Source organism: Triturus cristatus, chromosome 6, assembly GCF_964204655.1.
Source record: "Triturus cristatus chromosome 6, aTriCri1.1, whole genome shotgun sequence".
Taxonomy (NCBI): Eukaryota; Metazoa; Chordata; class Amphibia; order Caudata; family Salamandridae; genus Triturus; species Triturus cristatus.
In genome coordinates, this window is record NC_140589.1 from 556746750 (window position 1) to 556764409 (window position 17660).

Below are 17660 nucleotides of genomic sequence, written 5' to 3' on the forward strand. Positions count from 1 at the left end.
GTGGGTGGGTCCCTAGATTTGTCGTGGGACAAGATTCATATCAAGACACCACTTCTGCGACTGTCTAGACACGCTGGATTTCACTCTGTGCTCGGAGACTGCAACTGGGAATACTCCTGCTGCTCCTGGTCTCGTCATCCTGCAAGTCTGCTGCAATGTCTGTGCCCATGCTCCATACAGGAACCTTCCAAGGCCTGTAGACATCCAAGACACCTGAAGAGATCTCCCTTGAAGTGAAGGAGTCACTTCCCTGCATCTGCAGGCACCGCAACCAAGCTGACCGGTCTGCTGCTCCTGGGCTCCCACGGACTCCGAAAGGCTCAGCAGCACAGGTGGTGGTGGTTCTGCAACTCCTTCAAGGCCAGCCCAGTTCTCTCACCATGTTTGAGGCCAGTATCCCCCCGTCGGAACAGCTGTAACAGATCCCCCGTGCACCACATCGACTTGCCGTTGCAAAGGCTTGTTGGATTTCTTTCTCCAAGATCTTCGGGCTCCAAGTAGCCCCAACCTCAAGCCTCTCAGGTGACCAAAAATTCTCGTACTCACTGTATCACTTGCACCGTGGTCCTGCCTCTCTGGTGAGCCTCTTGCGACTCCATTGCCTACGGCCTGGGGGTCCTCTTGAGGGTTTTCTTTTGATTCCAATGGGCTCCCCCGATTACTTGGGCCTACACTGACTCCCTTGTGTGTGGAGAGTCACTTGGACCTTGCTGGTCCGGACACCGTACCCTTTTCACCTTCAACGTTGGTTGCAGTTGCCAAGGCTTGTTGGTGCTCCAGACGGACACCGACCCCACAACTCTCATAATCTGACGTCGGACAGCTTGTGAACAGCTCAGCGTCGCCTGGTCCACACAGCTGCAAGGTCACCGTCAACTCTCCTGCAACACCTGACATCGGTGGGCCTTTGTCTTTCATGCCACCTGGTCACTAAGTGGCATAGACTCTGTCCCCTTTGTTTGCAGGTGCCTCTCAACTTGAATCCACCTTTAGGTTCTACCGGACACTTTCAACTTCTCACGCAGCAGCATCTTCCTGAAGTTCTCCATTGAGGTCTAAGGTGGCTTCCGACGCCACTTCACACCTATGCACCGGGCTTCCCTGGAGTAGGTATCCTGGTTCCTAGGGTATTCACGGGAAGGTTGGCTCTCCAAGCCTCTATATTACATGGGATTTCGTCAGGGTCCAATGGGAAGTCTTCTCCTTTAAAATTGCAACTGCGACTAACTGTTGATTTGAATTGAGAAAGCGGTGGTAATCCTACTCCGCCTCTGTGGGGTTCCTGGTTACTTACCTTGGGTGGTTCTTGGGTACCCAGCACTTCTACATCATCTGGGTATAGTTTTAACGTGTGTCGTGGTTCGCATACCACTATTTTAGTATATGGTTTGGTCTCCCTTTGGCGACATCTGTGTATTTGTGCTACTTACCTGTTTTTATTGCAAAGTATTGTGTGCATATCTCTGGGTACAAGATATTTGTATGTCTTCGCTAGAGTCTTATAATAAATACCTATTTTTATAAATATAATGTGCAGTACTTTTTCACTTAATATATACCAATAACATTACATTCTGGTAAAATAGGCTGCTTTACACTCCTGGACTAAGCCCAACGGCTGCTCTCCATAGCTACCACTTAGAGAGATTTCTAAGGTTATCGAAGACCACTAAAACCCCCATAAGGGTTGTCTGGATTAGTGCAGGGTGCCCACTTAAATACATGTACACCATATACTAAGCCAGCCTCCTACACCATCCCTTCACTTTGTGACTTGTGCCCCACTTCTCTCAGGTTGTCGAGACACCCTTAACCACTCCCATACCCTCCAGCCCCTCCTAATGTTTTCCGTCCATTCCTTCTTGGTTGCCCTCCCATGTATAACTCTTTCATTGTTTCCCTGCCAGCCAGTGGAAGTAGGTGAGATGGTTATTGCACCTTGTTGCTAATATTATGATGCAATGTGTTGCTAAAAATAGTAAAAAGATTTAAACTATATAATCAAAAGGAAAGGGAATTTGAGACATTGTTAACCAATAGGCTGCCATTAAAAAAGTAAACATAAAACTGCAACTGTGCCTTTAAGAACCTTACACGACCCCCTGAATCCCATCATGCCCCAAAGGTGACCGGTCAGACAGGTGGGTGAGTTGCTTATGACTTTGATGAGGATTCCACTGTAAGAGAACTAGCATTTTACAGGTAAGAAATGTATCCTGCTCTTCCAAGGGAACCTCATCAATGGTAAGAAGCACTGCACAGAATAGCAGGCCGATTCCACATTGCTCGGACTTATAAGCAAAAACAGCTCCAACACTTAACCCCAAGGATTCCTCAACAAAGCCTGTCCTGCTTGATTATCAGCTTTAGCATCTGAATCCAGGCAGTAATGCTTAGTAAAAGTATGAGCAGAGTTCCATGTAGCGGCTTTACAAATTTAAGAAATCTGTACATTTTTTAACCGAGCTGCAGTAGCAGCTTCTTCCTAGTCGAGTGAGCTGTAGTTCAAACAGGTAATGACTTTGTACCTAGCTGGTATAAGAGTAGAATACAGGAAACTATCTTGAAATAGACTGGTTATAGGAGGCTAAACCTGTTCTCACCAGACCAAAATTAACCAACAGGTAATCCGATCGCCTAATACTTTTGGTCTTGTCGAAGTAGAATTTTAACTTAATATCCAGAGAATGTCATGACATTTCGGCCGGACTTGAGGGGTTAGGAAAGAAAATGGGTAGAGAGATATTCTGATTGATGTGGAACTTTGAGACTACCTTTGTGAGAAAACTGGGATGAGCCTCATCACCTCTCTATTGGACTGAAACACAGTTTACAGTACCTCCGAAAACAGAGCTTGAATTTCACTTACCCTATGGGCTGAAGTGATGGCCAACAGAAAAGCTGTTTTCCAGGTGAGATGTAAAGAGGCTTTATGTATTGGCTCAAATGGCGGGCCCATCAACTTGGCAAGGACAATGGATTCCTAATCTGAGGAAACGCCTTTTTGAGCCCTTCAAGAAAATCCTTTACCACTGGGATTCCGAAAAACAATGTTTGTGAGGGAGACTCTCTGTATGCCGCACTGGCTGCACACAGTACCCTAATGGAGGAGAACTGTAGCCCTGATTTAGCTAAATGAAGCAAATACGATATCACTACACTTTCTTGGCATAAAATTGGGTTGTGATTATTCTCTATACACCACAAATAAAAGTGTTTCCATTTAAAGGCATATAACCTTCTAGTGGAAGATCTTTTATCTTCCCTGAGAATATCCGCACACTTCCTGTAAAGCCCTAAATGTCAAAATTGGAGGAATTCAGGAGCTATGCTGTCAAGCTCAGGGAGGAGAGGTTGGGATGCAGCATCTGTCTCCCGAACTTGAACAGGAGATCCTGTTGACACACCAGCCTCTTGTGAGGTCTCTCTAAGAGATGACAAGGCCACTCTGGCGCAATTATAATCATTCTGGCTTGTGATTGATTAAGCTTAAGTATCACTGTGGGAATGAGAGGAGTTGGTGGAAATGTGTAGAGGAAGTTCCCCGACTAACTTATTACAACGACATTCCCCTTCGATCCTGGTTGGGCAAATATGGATGCACAGTCTTTGCATTTTCTGTTGTTTGCACCTGACATGTCTATTTGAGGATATCCCCATTCGTGAAAAATGCCTTTTAATGCCTTGACATTTAGAATCCAGTCGTGGTTGTCTTGAAAAGTTAGACTGAGAGAATCTGTCTGCATGTTTTAAATGCCTGGCAGATGAAAAGCTGTTATAGTGAGATTTCTGGCTATTACCATTTCCAAATAGTCTGGGGAGGCAGGGAAAGAGTGAGAGAGAGAGATCCTCCCTGTTTCTTTGGGTAATGCATTGTTGTCATGTTGATGGTTTGCACAAGAATGCAGCCGGTTGTGATCGCTGGAAAGAAAGATTTCAGAGCAAGATGTACTGCTCTCAGCTCCATCAGGTTGATGTGGTAAGTCTTTTTCTAGTCCAATCAACCAAACACGCTGAATCTTTAGGGAACCCATGCGAGCTCCCCATCCCTGGACGAAGGAGTCTGTAATCATTGTTTGACTGGGTGGGTCCTGATGGAATGGTACACCCACCATTAGATTGTTCCGTTGAGACTATCATAGAAGAGAATGCCGTGCAACTTGAGATAACTTCAGCTTGTTCTCCCAACAATTTGAAAGTTGATTCCACTGAACTTCAAAGTACTGCTGTAGGGGCCTATGTACAACACTGCATTTAGTAGTATGAACAAACAGGAAGCCATTGACCCCATTAGAGACGCTACCTCCCTCACAGACGAAAGAAGAAGCTGCAGGAGATTGCGACATTCCTGAGTGATGGATGATAGTCTCTCCTCCGAAATATACACTCTTGAAGGACTGTGTATCTAGTTAGGCACCCAAGTAGTATTGTTATTGTACTGGGTGAACTGTAGATTTTTTGGAAGTTGATATGAAGCCCCCAGACTTGAAAGTTTCTCTACACACATGCAAAAATGCTCCTTTGTCTGTGGTGAAGAGGAGCTCTTTATGAGCCAGTTGGCGAGGTAAGGATACACAAAGAATTTCTGTCTCCTTAAGAATGCTGCGATGACGGCCATTCATTTTGAAAATGTTTGTGGGGCTTATTTTAGGCCGAATGGGAGAACCTTGTATTGAAAGTGTTGAGATCCCACCTTGAAACGTAAAAATTTCCGATGTTTTGCGAAGATCAGAAAAAGGAAATATTCATCTTGCAGGTCTATTGCACACATCCAAACTCCTTGATGCAACAGCGGGCAGATTTGGTGCAGAGCCAACATTCTGAATTTTTCTTGGTGTATGAATTTGCTGAGACCCTGAAATCTAAAATGGGCCTGAACTCTTGCGTAGGTCCTTTCTTGTTTACAAGAATGTAATAGGAATAGATTCCTGAGTACCTTTGATGACAAGGGACCTCCTATATGAGCTCTTTTTGCACTAAGGTGCTGCCTCACCACTGCAAAAGGTCTAGCTGGAACCAGGATGTTTCTGCCACAGAAACAGTAGGAGAGGACTTGAAGCGATAAGAGTATCCGTTCTGTACAATATTTAAGATCCATCTGTCTTTTGTAATTGACTGCCACTCTTCTCAGTAATCTGCAATACTCCCACCCCCCACTGAGCGGGGAACAGAGAAGGGGGAAATAACACCATTATTTTGCGGAAGGTTTTCCTGCAGCTGCTGTTGCTAACGTGCACCTCTTCCTCTGGATGGTCTACAAGGGTGGAAGTGCAATCTTGCCTACTGCTGATGTTGCTCGTGAGAGGTCTAAACCCTCTGCTGAAAATACCTCCTGTCCTAGGGCCTGTATTGCCTGCAGAACTCTTTCCCAAGACCTACAGCCTTTATAGTGTCTAGCTCCGTTTTCATTCTGGACATTTCATCCACATGGGTACCAAATAAGGTATTCCCCGAAAATGGAATCTTCATTTTGTGAAGTGGCACCTCAGGTTTCAACCCGTAAGGTGGAGCCAGGAAGACCTCCTTGCACAGATGTCATGAGCATACCCATGAGCTGTTCCTAGGGAAAAGGGGACCTGTTAGGTCGCTGAAAGGACAGATGAGAAGAACTCTATCAAGGAGTAAAGGTTGCATATTTCAAGCTCAGAGGGGGGAATTCCTCCTTGTAGAAGAAGTGGCCTCACACACCCAAACTGGGGTGGCATGGTCAGCAAAAGAATGATGTATTTAACCCAGATCTCTTGACTGGGGGAGAATGTTTTGATTTGTTCTGCATTCCGTCCATCAATTGTGTGTCTTTTGCTCACACACCCAAGCAGGTATCATGCTTCATTGGTCGTTGCTCCTCGTGAGGGTGGCGCTGCTGTCCCCCACGGGTCCTGCGAGAGGGCTCTTTGTAGGAGATCTTTTGAAAGAACGCCGTAGTGGTGAGTGCAGGTGTGCGGGGTGTGGTGCAAGTGAGTTAAAAATATCACACTAGTACCCTGAAAAAAACTTTTTTCTGGGGTCTGTGTGATACAATTAAAAACTAGAGCCAAGAGGAAAACTCTTGAACAGATAGTCGGTATTGGGAGTATGTTCCTTCTGCTTCTCTCAGTGCTAGCAGTGGTAGAAACTGATGGTATCAGGTTGACATGTTTCATGCTTCTTGTGGTCCCTAGTGGATCCAATGGTGTTTCTTCAGAACCGTGCAAAGTGTGAGAAGTGAGGTACAAGGGTCCGAGCCGGCAACACTCAGTACATCCTGTAATGATACCTAGATTTTGGTGTGGTCAGGGCGACTCTGCACCCGAACAGGAACAACCACATTAGTTTCAAAATCCAACCTAAGGAAGGAAAAAAAGGGGAAGAGAGAAAGCAACATTTGTCCGTGAAAATGATCTTATTCAGTAGCGTAATATAGATAACACACGTTTCTAATCATACTCTGCATATGAATTTAATAAAGATTTGTCGAGAAAAAGCTGAGATGACTATCTCAGCGTGAGAGTGGTTTTCAATTAAAAAGAAGCATGCTAGCGTACACACAGTACACATGCCGGGAACCAGCTGAGAAGTTATCCACCACACTGCTCATCTGTGCCACTGATAGTATGACAGGCAGTGAGTGACAGTGACACGCCCACACACATGGGCTGTCAGAGTGCCTATGCGAGTGTTACATGCGAGCCGTGATCAGTGGTGAGGCTTCTTAAGGTGTGCTCATTGGAGCAAAAACAGGTTTTAAAAGTGGTGGATATGTGACACTAACGTAGTGAACACACAACACAAACACACAAAGACACAAAGACTGATACCCCTACCCAAAAAGTTGTTAGGGAAAGTCTCATCAGCGTGGAGCGCGATATAGAGATGTAGACCTGGATGTAATATAATCACAATCAACATATTGTCGCGGGTTCTTTTAAGTGAAGGAAAAAACCTCTTTGGTGTCGATAGCAGGAAGAAAAATACTCGCACTGACTCCTGCAAGAAACAAGTTCATCACCTGCTCTCCGTTGCTCAATCACCAGTGGGAGGGAGGAACGCTGCTCCCGCCTTCAACCACACCCGACTACCAGCGCGTCAACTCCGGACTACGGAGTGACTTGGGGGAATAGCTCATGTGTGTGGAAAGCGTGGGGGCAATCTGCGTGTATTGCGAAGAAGGAAACCCAAAGTAGCTGTAAGGGTAACCTCTCACTGGAGTCAATGTAATAATGGCGGGTGCCATATTGGGAGCGGGGACGTGAGAGAGAGGGTAAAAAAATGATAAAATAAGGGTAACAGTAGCACTGTTAAAGACAAGCGCAAAGTAGTAAAAGGTGCTCCGGACAAGAGAGATGTTATCTCCAGTGTAATGTATAGTGGTCATACATAACTTGACATGAGTGAAGTGCCAGGTGTGAGTAATTATAGATGGAGGTAAACTTAACCAGTGGGCTAGTTAATTAATTTGGCCCATGGTATATCGTCGTTGAGGCCTCGTGGTACACCCAACGTTGCTCTTGCTTGAATAGGATTTTCGTTGAGCAGTTGGGGTTGTAGTCGATGATAGTCCATCCATTATTAACAATAAACTGCTTTTTATGGTATTTTACGTGAGATCTGCCTCTGTGGGGTTCTTTTGAACTAGAAGAGGGGGCTTCTTGGAGGAAGACTGGTGTGCCCCAAGGCATCTTATGGAATGGAATTTCTCCTGGAATCCATGAAACCTGATCTTCTCCCTGTCCTTGAGGGTACATCTGGACAGCTTCTGGCAGTGTAGACAGGTGTCAAGATGTTGAGACTTTGGCAGGCAGACAATGCAGACTGAATGAGGATCAGTATGAGCCTTCTTCCCACAGGAAGGACAATTCACAAAAAGATAAGGCATATTTGACAGAATAATTTTTATTTTCTCTCAGAAATGAGGTTGTCAGTACAGCAGATACTGGCTACTATCAAGTGAAAACGTTTTGAGAAAGGGTTTTTCTGACAATTTTTGTCAAAAAGGGAGAGCTCAGTGCTCCAGAATCCTAACTGAAGCAGCCAAGAAAAATTAACTAATCTGTGATCTGAGGGGTATGATGGGATACAGGAGGTCCTGTTAGGTTCTTAAAGGCACAGTGACAGTTTTAGGACTAATCTTTTAAGGGCAGACTATAGGTTAACAATGTCTCATATTTCCTTTCCTTTTAAATAAAGGTTTGTGGAAGGATTCCAATGGTCAGATTTTCATTCACATGAATTGTTTTGCTTTGAAAAGTAAATGTAATCTGGCGATTGTTACCTTTTCTATAGACTGCAGATATATGTAGTGGGAAGGGTATGCCCAGATGTGGGTCCTATGCTCACTGTTAAATTGGATTCAAACTAGCCGGGCTGATGAGGGGTGATACTCCGAAACCGGTCCCAGGATGTTGGTTTCCAGTCCAGGGAGGACCTGGCTTGGAGGTTCGGGCTGCACTGTTTCTACAAGGATCAAGACTGATTTGCATATGACTGGTACCAAACTGGGGAGGCATGGTGAACAAAAAACACAATGGATTAAACCGAAATCTTTGTGACTGAGGGTAAATATTTGCGTTGTTCAGCATTCCATCCACATTTGCTTTTGGCAAATGTCCAGCACTGGAATACCCACGGCTAATGCCATAGTGGCAGCTTTGATTGGTGGTATGCCCTCTAGAGGCTCCTTCTTGTCAAAGGGAAGGCACATCTTGATACAGAGGACAATACATCTCAAAACTGTACAGTTTTGAACTGCTGTTCCCTGCTTTGCGCCAATAAGGAGTTGGATGCCCTTCAGTGCTCCTTAGTCCAATCTAAAAGTAGAAACTAATAGCTCTCTTCAGATGCAAACAATGAAGCTTCTTCTCCTACCTACAGAGATGCGTCAGAGAAAACAAAGTGGGGAGAGTAATAGACAGCTCCACGTAGAAGAATGCCAACTTTCAGAAGGCGTAAACGCAGCGCTGATCGACTCCTACTGGGGTGCAGAGGTAGTGCTGAAGATTTTCCAGATCTAGTCTGATGCCTGGGTAATATTCTAGGGTGAGGAATCTGCGGTTAGATAGAGTCTCTACCAGATAAGGCATTACCGAAGTTCTACTATGCCTCCTTCCTTGCAAAAGAGGTTCAGTCTTTGCTGGCTAAGGGGGAAAAGGAGACAAACCACACAATAGAGCAGATCAAAGTTGTAGCCATGTTAAAACAAATATATTAGTGATGACTAGTGTGTAGAATCTAGAGCGATCTTTCACAGAGTGGGGAGGATCAGTGAGAAATCTGCAGTAACCGTCTTTATTAGATAAGGCATTACAAAAGGTAAGTAAATGAGTTAATCTGATAGAGGCTTATAACCGCAGATTCCTCACCTTAGAATAGATACACCAGCAATACCTCTCTGCAGAAGGGACTGCGGACAGAATAAGCAAAATGCCTGTCACGTCGGACCTGGCTGTAAAGGCAGTAGTGTTCGGTAAACCTGTGCAGAGAAGTTCAAATGGCAGCCAGACAGATGTCCAAGATGGGAACCCCATGTGCTAACGCTGTAGTGGCGGCATTTGCCCTGGTAGAATGGGAATCTAGCACTTCAGGCGGTTGTTTCTTCACCAACAAAGTATTACAAAGACTACAGGTGGTCCAAAACGCTGCAGTGAGGTTGGTACTTAATCTGCCTAGAGATACCTCCTCTGCAACTGCACTGAAAACCCTTCATTGTCTGCCCATCAATAAGAGGATTCTGCAAAAGGTTCTAACCATTATCTATAAAACAGCAAACAATATCGGACCAGAATATCTTAATGTTGGAACTAAGCCATACATCACTCAACGTACCCTACGGTCATCCTCAGAAAACCTCCAAATAACATCTAAATTTAAACTTAAAACCAGGGGCGGCAAGACACTAGTAGCCATAGGGACAAAAGCCTGGAACTCCTTGCCTACCCAACTCAGACATACACAAAATTAACTCAGTTTTAGGAAGTCCTTAAAAACATGCTTCTTTGGAATTCCAGATAACACGGCTTGGTCTTTTCTCTGATCAGCAATCATCGGTGACAATGCCAGTTTCTCTCTTTCTCCTGTAAGGTGTCCTTTCCTCAGCATCAGCACCAAGATACTCCTTGGAGGGAACGTTGCACTATATAAAAACTGTTTCATTCATAAAAAGCAAATAGTGTTTCAGATAATAAGCAGGGGATCTGCAATGCAAAATTAGTAACTCAAAACAAATGTTTACTGACTAGAGAACATTTACATATGCAAATTGGTTAATGCTGGTAACCTACTTTATGAAATGCAGCACGAGATCGGTGACAAATTTGGCACATTTCACAATTGGGCTTGCTGGCTCATTGAATGTACGTGTATTATGCTCTATGTACCGCACTTCCCACATGAGCGATGAAAGACGCCTGGGAAATGAGAAAAAAAAAGTTCAAACACTTTATCATGTCAATAATACTTTCATTGGAATAGTACATTTCAATAATGCAAAGTTATCAAATTTAAAGGTTTTACAAATGTAAGTTAAACATTATAAAAAAGGCTCATCCAAAAACTAAGGTGAGCTACGAAACTTTTTACTGCGCGCGAATGTATGAATTCATCGAAAAATCGCTTGCATAACCCATAAAGTCATACATTTCAACACCCCAAGATATTTAGCACAAAAGCTGGAACAATCTGGCGGATGTAGGACATTGCTTAACAGCTACATTCTGCTGAAACCATAGATTTTCAGCAAGAAGAAAGCGTCCAACAGAGCTTTCTCAGGCATCGCACCAAAAATCTGTAATTATATTTCAAAGGAAATCCATCTGCTTCACTCTACGGTCTCCTTCAAATCAGAAGTTAAATCATTTCTGATGTCTAAATGGTTAGTCTTAAAGTCGTCACCATACTCTATACCAATCAAACTTACTTGTTGAACTCATTCTGTTGATCACGACCACCTCCGTCTGAGCTAACGAGATCAAGCTCCTAGATTTGATACTCTTCCATGTTTATATTTATGTCGCAAATGCACTTTATTACTGTTTTTTTACAGATGTGCCTGTAGCTCACCAACTCTCCTTAATGAAGTGATAGCAATCAGGAAGGCAACTTTCCATGAAAGAAACTATATTTGACAATTCTGTAATGGCTCAAGAGGTGGACCCATGAGTCTTGTGAGAACAATGTTAAGAGTCCAAACTGGTGCAGGAGGTACCCTGGGTGGAATTACTCTTAAGGCCTTCATATAGGCTTTAACTACTGGAACGTTGAACAAAGATAAGTGTTGTCTGTTTTGCAAATATGCGGCTACTGCTGCAAGGTGCAATCGAATGGATGTATAGGTTAAGCCAACTCGATGTAGTTGAAGAAGGTAACAATTAATATTTTATATAGATACATCTAGCAGATGACTAACGTTGCTGTTACAATATACCACACATCTTTTTCATTTCGCCACATAACATGCCCTGGTGGTAGGCTTTCTTGTCTCTTTAAGAATTGTCATACAATCTGGCGGTAAATTTAAGTATCCAAACTCTAGGACTTAAGGAGCCAAATCGCTAGGTTGAGCTCCTTCGGGGTTGGGTATCTGATTTCTCCATGGTTCTGAGTGAGAAATCTGGAATTGAGGTGCAGCTTTTTATGTGAAACCACTGATCGCTCCAAGAGTGTGGTGAACCATGGCTGACAGGACCATGTGGGAGTTACTAAACTCAGTGTGAGAGGTGTTTTCCTGAGCTTCCTAACTAGAAACTGAAGGAGAGGGAGAGACGGAAAAGCATAAGCAAATATCCCAGACCAATTCATCTACAGAACATTCCCTTTGGATAGAGGGTGTGGGAATCTGGAGGCGCAGTTTGGGCATTTTGAACTGTCTACTGTGGCAAACAGATCTATTTGTGGGAATCCTCATTTCTGGAAATATGGACAACAAACCTGAAGTTCCCATTCCTGCATTCGTTGCTGCACCCAGATTAGGAGGTCGGCAATTTGATTGTTCACACCTGGGAGGTGTTCTGCCAGAAGATGAATTCTGTGATCAATTTCCCAATACCAAATGGTACGAGAGTGGTGTTGTAGGAAAGCAGATCTGCTTTTATGGTTACCCTCACTTTTTGCCTGGTGCTATGCTGTTTCTGACTAGTCTGACTGGGATCCTGCAAACCAGGATCCCAGCCTCTGTCATTTCTCCCCTAAATTAGTTATGGTAAGTACTTAGGTACCTACTGGTGTACCCTTTTAAGTCCCTAGTATATGGTACTGAGGTACCCAGGGCATAGGTACACCAGGGGTCCTCCAGGGGCTGAAGCATGTATTATGCCACCCATGCAAGACCACTCAAACTTTAACTACAGGCCTGCTACTGCAGCCCGTGTAAGCTGGTACTAGCACCACTGACGGAATATAGGTTTCCCAATATCTAAGGTCACTGCACTTAAAACCCATAACTCATCCCTAAAGTAGGCCTTTCAATCTTAAAGGTCTACTTAATGGTCACAAAACTGCACCTTCTTCGCCTCCAGATTGTTTGCCGTTACCAAGGCTTGTTGGTGCTTCAAACGGACACCGACCCCTCAACTCTCAACATCTGACGTGGGACAGCTCGTGAACTGCTCCTGGTCTTCCACAGCGTCGCCGGGTCTGCACAGCTGCAGCTCCAAGATCATCATCAGCTCTCCTGCAACACCAGACTTCAGTGGGCATTTGTCTTACGGGCCTCCTGGTCACTCCAAAGTGGCAAAGACTCTGCCCCCTCTGGTTGCAGGTACTTCTGAACTTGAATCCACCTTTGGGTTCTGCCTGACACTTTCACCTTCTCCAGCAGTGGCATCTTCCTGAAGTCCTCCATTGAGTTAGACGGCGGTTTCTGATGCCACTTCACACCTATGCACCTGGCTTACCTGGTGTAGTGATCCTGGTTCCTAGAGTATCCATGGATGGGGTGGCTCTCCACCCTTCTGTCTTCTACGTGATTTCTTCAGGGTCAACTGGGAAGGGTCCTTCTTTAAAAATGCAACAGCGACTTACCCATTGACTTGTATTGAGCCAGCGTGTTGCCACTCTGCACACGGCCTCCCTGGGATTCCTGGTTACACACCTCAGGTGGTTCCTATAGGTATAATCTTGACATGAGTCGTGGTTCGCATACCACTATTTTAGTATATAGTTTGGTCTCCCACTGGTGACCACTGTGTATCTGTGCTACTTACCTGTTGTTTGCAGTAGTCTGAGTGTGTTGCAAATACTTTGTGTGTGTGCAGGCTTTCACAAGCCAATCGTCTAGATATGGAAAGAAATGAATTGGTTGTCTTCTGAGAGGAGCTGCAATTACTGCTAGACCATTTGTGTACACTCTAGGTGCAGTAGTAGCTCCGAATGGGAGTACTTTGAACTGACAGATATTTCCTGCTATCAGAAATCATATATTTGCGATGTGCTGGGTGGCTGCAGGAGGGCTGGAACAAAGGGTGGTGGGACCATCGCATATTGCAGGGCACACCCTTGATGGCATTTTTACGAACAAATCGGATCTAGACATTGTGGAACTTTTGCCACTCCCTTGGTCTGATAATGCTGCAATAATTTTCACACTTTCTTTAGGGACCCAGATACAGCCGAATCCCGAGCCAAGGGATAAGATTCTTATCCGAGCGTGGAAAAAGATAGATGGGTCAGAGATGGGTAATTACCTAAAGTCTAATGCCCCCTGTATTCCATTGGGAGTGAACAAAGCTGTAGACTTGTACTCTAAGTGGATCGAGAGGGCCTGAGATAATTTTGCGCCAGTAAAATCTTTTACGCCCAGAAGGGCCCAGCCCTCGGCCCCGTGGTTCTCAGACTCTCTGCAGACCTTTAAAACAGACTGTAAGAGATTGGAGAGAGTATGGCGGAATGGGTATAGTCCAACTAATAAAAGAAAGATATAAAAAGAGCCTCACTATTTATAAAAACCTAATAAATGAGGCTAAAAAAACATATTTCACGGAGCAAATAGAAATAGCCAGTTCGTCCTCCAGAGAAATGTTCAAGACCATAACTAAGCTTACGATTCCAGCTGAACCTATTACATCGACTAGTTCTGATCTTTGTGAAGCATTGGCCACCTTTTTTCAGAATAAAGTGGCGGGGATTTTCTCCTCCTTTTCCAAAGTCTACGGAGAGGTGGGAGATGCAGCACTGAGCTTGGAAGTTGGGTCGGCGTGGTCGCAGGACAGATTAAGGGGCTTTAGTCTGCTACAATCGGAGGAGGTCACTGGTCTTCTGTTGGCTGCTCGTTCGGGAGCCCCCAGTGATCCGTGTCCGGTGGCGGTTCTTAAAAGTTGCCCAGAAGTCATTACCCCCACGCTTACCCCCTTGTTTAACTCTATTATTGAGTCAGGTATTTATCCGAGGAGGTGGAAAGTTGCTTCTATCCTACCATTAATAAAAAAATCCACTCTAGATAAAAATGACCCAAATAGTTATAGACCAATTTCGCGGCTCCCACTTCCGGCGAAATTATACGAGAAGGCTATAAACGGGCAACTGAGCTCCTTCTTGGGGAGAGCTAAGGCCCTCGATCCCATGCAGTTTGGGTTTCGCGCAGGACATAGCACGGAACTGGCCCTGATTAAGGCGACGGAGGAGATTAGAGTGGCAGTGGATCAGGGGGGTGAGGCGGTTCTGATTTTGTTGGATCTGTCGGCGGCCTTTGACACGGTCCATCATGGAGTGATGATGGACCAGTTGTCAAGGGCAGGGGTGGAAGGCACGGCCTGGAGCCTCCTTTAGTCTTTTCTGGCCGACAGAATCCAGACAGTTGATTTGGGAGCTGAGGGGTCCAAACCCTTTGCCCTCCCTTGCGGGGTCCCGCAAGGTTCATCCCCGAGCCCCACTCTTTTTAACATTTATGTGAGTCCGCTGGGAGCCTTGATCAGATCTTTTGGCCTTCAACTCACCTCGTACGCAGATGACACGCAAATCGTGCTATCCATACAAAGAGGGTCCCAAGTGGATATGACAGCGAGGTGTCATGATTGTCTCAAAGACATCGCGAGTTGGATGGCCGCAAACTGCCTTAAACTAAATGCGGATAAGACCGAGGTCATGATATTCGGGAATAATCCGAATATCTGGATTCCAGATATGTGGCCCGAGGCTCTGGGGAAGCCGCCAGTGCCTACACCAAAAGCAAGGAATCTGGGCGTCATCATGGACCAGAAACTGGACTTTGGAGGACAGGTCAGTGGAGCGGTCTCTTCGTGTTTCCATATCCTCAGTATATTGAGGAAAGTAAAAATATTTCTTCCCACGGATGGTTTCTGTACAGACTGCAGATGGTTCAAAACGCGGCAGCGAGACTGCTGCACTCCCAGGTATGCCTCAGTTTGAGAAGGAATAAGGAAGGTACACTGGCTGCCGATACACAGACGTTCTCAATTTAAGGCCCTGTGTACGGTATTCAAAGCATTGAAAGGCATTGGCCCAGAGTTTGAGGAATTGCTTCAAGCGGTATGTGCCAGAGAAAGCATTGCGCTCCGCGGAGAGCAATGTAGTGGTTGTGCCCAGGACAAAAAAGGCCAGCTGGGGAGGAAAGATGTTTTCCTATGGCGCGGCCACCGCGTGGAATTGCCTGCCAGCACATATTAGGAAAGCGGATGAACTTCTCTCTTTCAGGAGGGTGCTGAAGACCTGGTTATTCAGGGACTAGACCCTCGTTCTCCAGGGATGCTCAGTATTCTAGCGCGAGGACACCCTCGGGTATAAGTGCGCTTTATAAGCTCCTAATAATAATAATAATAATAATAACTGGAATGTGTAAGTATGCGTCCCTTAAGTCTAGTGTGGACATAAAGTCGCCTTGCTCTAGAAGTGGGAGCACTTGTTGAAGCATAACCATATGAAAATGTTCTGACAGTATGGACAGGCTTAACATTCTTAGGTCTAAAGAACAAGTAACTTACCTTCGGTAACGATATATCTGTAAGAGACATAGATTAGTTATGGATTCCTCAACTTAGAATTACCCCCAGACCTCAGACTGGATCCGCAGAATTTTTTCTTCGGAAGTACCCCTGCCCGTCGGTAGGTGGCATTGGTCGACTCCGCGTTCATCGTTGGCGTCGTGGTTGCCGGAATGACGTCGCGTTATCTACTTAGACGCCACCCCTGCGTGCTGATGTCAGTTCTTTACACGACATTCCACACCAGAAGCGCAGAGCCATGACCACTGGCGCACAAAACTAGGGCCCTGAAGGGCAGTCTCTTACCCTAGAAGTCAGTTTGCAGAACAGGGAGGATGGGTGGGGGGGGTGAGGGATCCACAACTAATCTATGTCTCTTACAGATATATCGTTACCTAAGGTAAGCAACTTGTTCATCTGAAAGAGACAATCAGGTATGGATTCCTAACCTTAGAATAGATACCCCAGCAATACCAACCCAGGAGGTGGGTCGCGAACCAAGTTAACACCAGGAAGTCCTGGAGAACAGAACGGCCAAAGATGCCGTCTCTCCAGACTTGGATGTCCAGGCAGTAGTGTTAAGTAAACATGTGCAAAGAAGCCCACGTAGCTGCCTGGCAGATGTCACTATGGGGGGCTCCAAGTGTCAAAGAAGAAGTGTCTGTCGTTGCCCTGGTGGAATGGGCACACAACCCCACTGGAGGTCCTTTTTTCGCTAAGGAGTAGCAGATTTTGATGCAAAGAACGACCCATCAAGAGATGGTCTGCTTTTGCACGGCCCGACCACTTTGGGGAGGAAAGAACGCCTAGAGCAAAGGGCAACTTTGTCCGGATGAACAGACAGAAAATGAGGTTTTGAAGAAAGAGCCTGCAGCTCGCTCCCCCTTGCGAGCAGAGGTGATGGAAACCAGAAAGGCAGTTTTAAGTGTCAGAAGTCTGACAGGACAGTTATGGAGCGGCTCGAAGGGAGCAAACATAAGATGGATCAGAACCAGGTTCAAGTCCCTCTGAGGCATTACAAAAGGAATTGGAGGATACAAAGTAGTAATGCCCTTAAGGAAGCGATTTACAATAGGGGACTTGAAAAGAGAAGGCTGGTCGGGAAGCCGAAGAAAGGTCGAAATAGCCGAAAGATAGCCTTTTAGAGAGCTCAGAGCAGAGCCCTGCTGGGTCAATGAAAGAATGAAAAGGGGGACCTCAGAAAGGGTATCCACAGTCTTGCTGCGCACCATGCCACAAACTTCTTCCATTTACAGGCGTATACCATTTTGGTGGAGGGACTGGCTGCCAAGATAACGTTAGACATTGGGAGGAAGGTCAAAAGCTGTCAACTGTCACCGCTCAATCTCCACGCAAGGAGGTGGAGGCTGGATAGGTTAGGGTGGAGGACCGTCCCCTGCTGCTACGACAGCAGATCCTCCCGAAGGGGCATTCTGATCTGAGGATCGATGGCCATGTGCAAGAGCTCGGGATACCAGACTTTCCGTGCTCAGTTTGGAGCCACAAGAATGACTTGGGCCCGGTCGCGCTTGATCTTAAGCACTCTGGGTAGAACTGATATAGGTAGAAAAGCTTATTGAAGACCGCAACTCTACTCACGACAAAAACCGTCGCCGAGCGACTGCCGCCTTGGAAATTCCAACGTGCAGAACTGCTGACATTGCGAGTTCTCTCCGGTGGCGAATAGATCTAACCAAGGCTCTCCCCACTGCTGAAAGAGACGTTGCACCACCTCCGAGTGAAGACGCTATT

At 45.6% G+C, this 17660-nt stretch overlaps 1 protein-coding gene across 4 annotated transcripts in view; it reads right to left on the reverse strand.

The window, feature by feature from the left end:
- Positions 1-17660, reverse strand: part of PHIP (PHIP subunit of CUL4-Ring ligase complex) — a 1862070-nt gene that overhangs the window by 519453 nt on the left and 1324957 nt on the right. For all 4 annotated transcript variants that reach the window (XM_085610989.1, XM_085610988.1, XM_085610991.1 and 1 more), the window contains exon 32: positions 10257-10382. In XM_085610989.1, the coding sequence (XP_085467115.1) occupies positions 10257-10382 (126 nt within the window). The remainder of the gene's footprint in view (positions 1-10256; positions 10383-17660) is intronic.